At 46.6% G+C, this 2,369-nt stretch overlaps 1 protein-coding gene across 4 annotated transcripts in view; it reads right to left on the bottom strand.

Annotated features, from left to right (window-relative positions):
- Positions 1-2,369, bottom strand: part of Rabepk (Rab9 effector protein with kelch motifs) — a 22,526-nt gene that overhangs the window by 6,075 nt on the left and 14,082 nt on the right. For all 4 annotated transcript variants that reach the window (XM_005346005.3, XM_013355164.2, XM_026777183.1 and 1 more), the window contains one exon: positions 946-1,107. In XM_005346005.3, the coding sequence (XP_005346062.1) occupies positions 946-1,107 (162 nt within the window). The remainder of the gene's footprint in view (positions 1-945; positions 1,108-2,369) is intronic.

The raw sequence follows: 2,369 nt of genomic DNA, 5'->3' as shown, positions 1-2,369 counted from the left end.
TCTCTGTGAGTTCGAGACCAGCCTGGTCTACAAGAGCTAGTTCCAGGACAGGCTCCAAAGCCACAGAGAAACCCTGTCTCGGAAAACTAAAAAAAAGAAAAACCAAAAAAGAAAAAATATGTCCCTTAAGCTTTAACCCAGAACTACCCCAAAGTTAAAATAAAGGTGTGTGCTTCTTCTGAGAAAAGTCTTTGGAGTTGTTTTGTTTTTCTCTTTCGCTCTCTTTCTTTTGTTGTTGTTTTTTTTTTTAAAAAAAAAACACATTTATTTATTTATTTATTTTGTATACAATATTCTGTCTGTGTGTGTGCTGCATGCCAGAAGAGGGCACCAGACCTCATTACAGATGGTTGTGAGCCACCATGTGGTTGCTGGGAATTGAACTCAGGACCTTTGGAAGGGCAGGCAATGCTCTTAACCTCTGAGCCATCTCTCCAGCCCTAGTTGTTTGTTTCTGACAGGTACAGGAAATCAAGTGCAGGGCCGTGCACACACTGAGCTGCATCCAGCCCAGAGTCACCATCTTTTAGCCATTGCTTGTTTTCTGAGACAGGTTCTCACTATGTAGCGGTGGCTGGCCTGGAACCATGGACATCAAGCTGACCTCGAACTCAGACAGATCTGCCTGCTTCTGCCTGGTAGTGCTGGGATTAAAGGTGTGCACCAATCCACCAAGATTTATTTATTTATTTTGAGACAGGTTTCTTGTATCCTCAGCTAGGCCTGATCTCACCTACTGGGATTACAGACACACGTCTGTCATCATGCTTGGTTTGTCTGGTGCTAGGGATGAAATGTGGGTAGGGATTGGTGCATGCTAGGCAAGTAATCTACTTAGCTCAAAATCTTTTCTCAAGACCCTGCTTCCTGTAGGAGAGATAATGGAGGCTGAGGTGGCCCTGGCCAGGTAATCAACCCCACGACCCCCACATCCCCAGTCCGTACTTGCGTCAAATACATGCAGCGTCACATCCTGCACAGGCTGGGCACCTCTCTCTCCTCCCCCAAAGACATACAGCTGGTTTCCAATAGCTGCTGATGATGTGTGGAATGTTCTTGGGGACGGTGGGGGGCTGCTCACTTCTGGTGTAGTCCAAGTCCCGGTTTCTAGTCCAGAGAGAAAAGAAACAAGATCTAGGCTGAGGGGCTTCTGATTTACTGTTAATTTTCTGAGGTGCTAGGGATCTGTACCCAAGACCTGCTGGGCTTGCCTTCTACCACTGATGCACATCCGCAGACCTGGCTGCGACTCTGGTTGCGCCTAGCAGGGGCACCTTGGTACCCTAGTCTCTAAGGAACACAGTATGGCACAGCACAGCATAGCACAGAACAGCACAACTTTAGGCAGAGAGCTCATACTCCCCAATGCTAAGGAAGAACAGGAAGATATTAGAGGTTGTTCAGACAGACCAAATGCCCCAAACCTGAGTTCAGTGCCATATCTGAGCCCTTCCGCTCTGCTGACAGCTCTGCTTCCGCATCCAGGAGCCCTGCATCTGCTAAAACCCATCCCCACTATGACAGCACAGACGTGCCAAGTTTCCCAAAATATATGGCTTAAGAAAGACTGGCTGGAGAGATGGCTCAGAGGTCCTGAGTTCAATTCCCGACATTCACATGGCAGCTCACAACCACCTACAATGAATTTCATGCCCTGTTCTGGCGGCAAGAACACATGTAGGTACAGAGTACTCATTACATAAAATACACTAAAGAAAGAAAATAGACAATATCACTGCAATGTCAGAGGCACTAACAATAATCCTACTGAATAAAAATGGCAAATAAATGTCAATTTCTCCCTTCTCAGACGGAAGCTGAAGCCAAGCTACACTGTTCCTTGTTGAGGTGGCCCGGCCAGTAAATGGCTGTTAGGCTTTAGACACACTTTTTATATTTATTTTATTTTTACGTGCATGGCTGTTTTCCCTGGATCTACATGTGTACACCATGCCTAGTGCTCAGGAAGGCCAGAGGGCATCAGATCTCCTGGACTGCAGTTACAGGCACTTGTGAGCCTCAATGTGGGCGCTGAGAATCAAACCTGGGTCCCCTATCAGAACAGCCAGTGCGCTTAACTGCTGAGTTATCTCTCCAGCCCCAGTTTTCACGTATATGAGTGCTCTGTCTGCATGTACACCTTTATGCCAGGAGAGGGCATCAGATCCCACCACAGATAATTATGAGCCACCATGTGGTTGCTGGGAATTGAGCCCAAGTCTTCTGGAAGAATAGCCAGTGCTCTTAACCACTGAGCCATCTTTCCAGCCCCTGTATGAACAGTTGTTTGTTTTTTTTTTTTTTTTTTAATTTTCGAGACAGTGTTTCTCTGTAGTTTTTGGTGCCTGTCCTGGAACTAGCTCTTGTAG

The sequence above is a fragment of the Microtus ochrogaster genome, chromosome 4 (assembly GCF_000317375.1).
Source record: "Microtus ochrogaster isolate Prairie Vole_2 chromosome 4, MicOch1.0, whole genome shotgun sequence".
Lineage (NCBI taxonomy): Eukaryota > Metazoa > Chordata > Mammalia > Rodentia > Cricetidae > Microtus > Microtus ochrogaster.
Note: the sequence above shows the minus strand (reverse complement) of the source record. Positions and strands in the feature narration are given on the sequence as shown.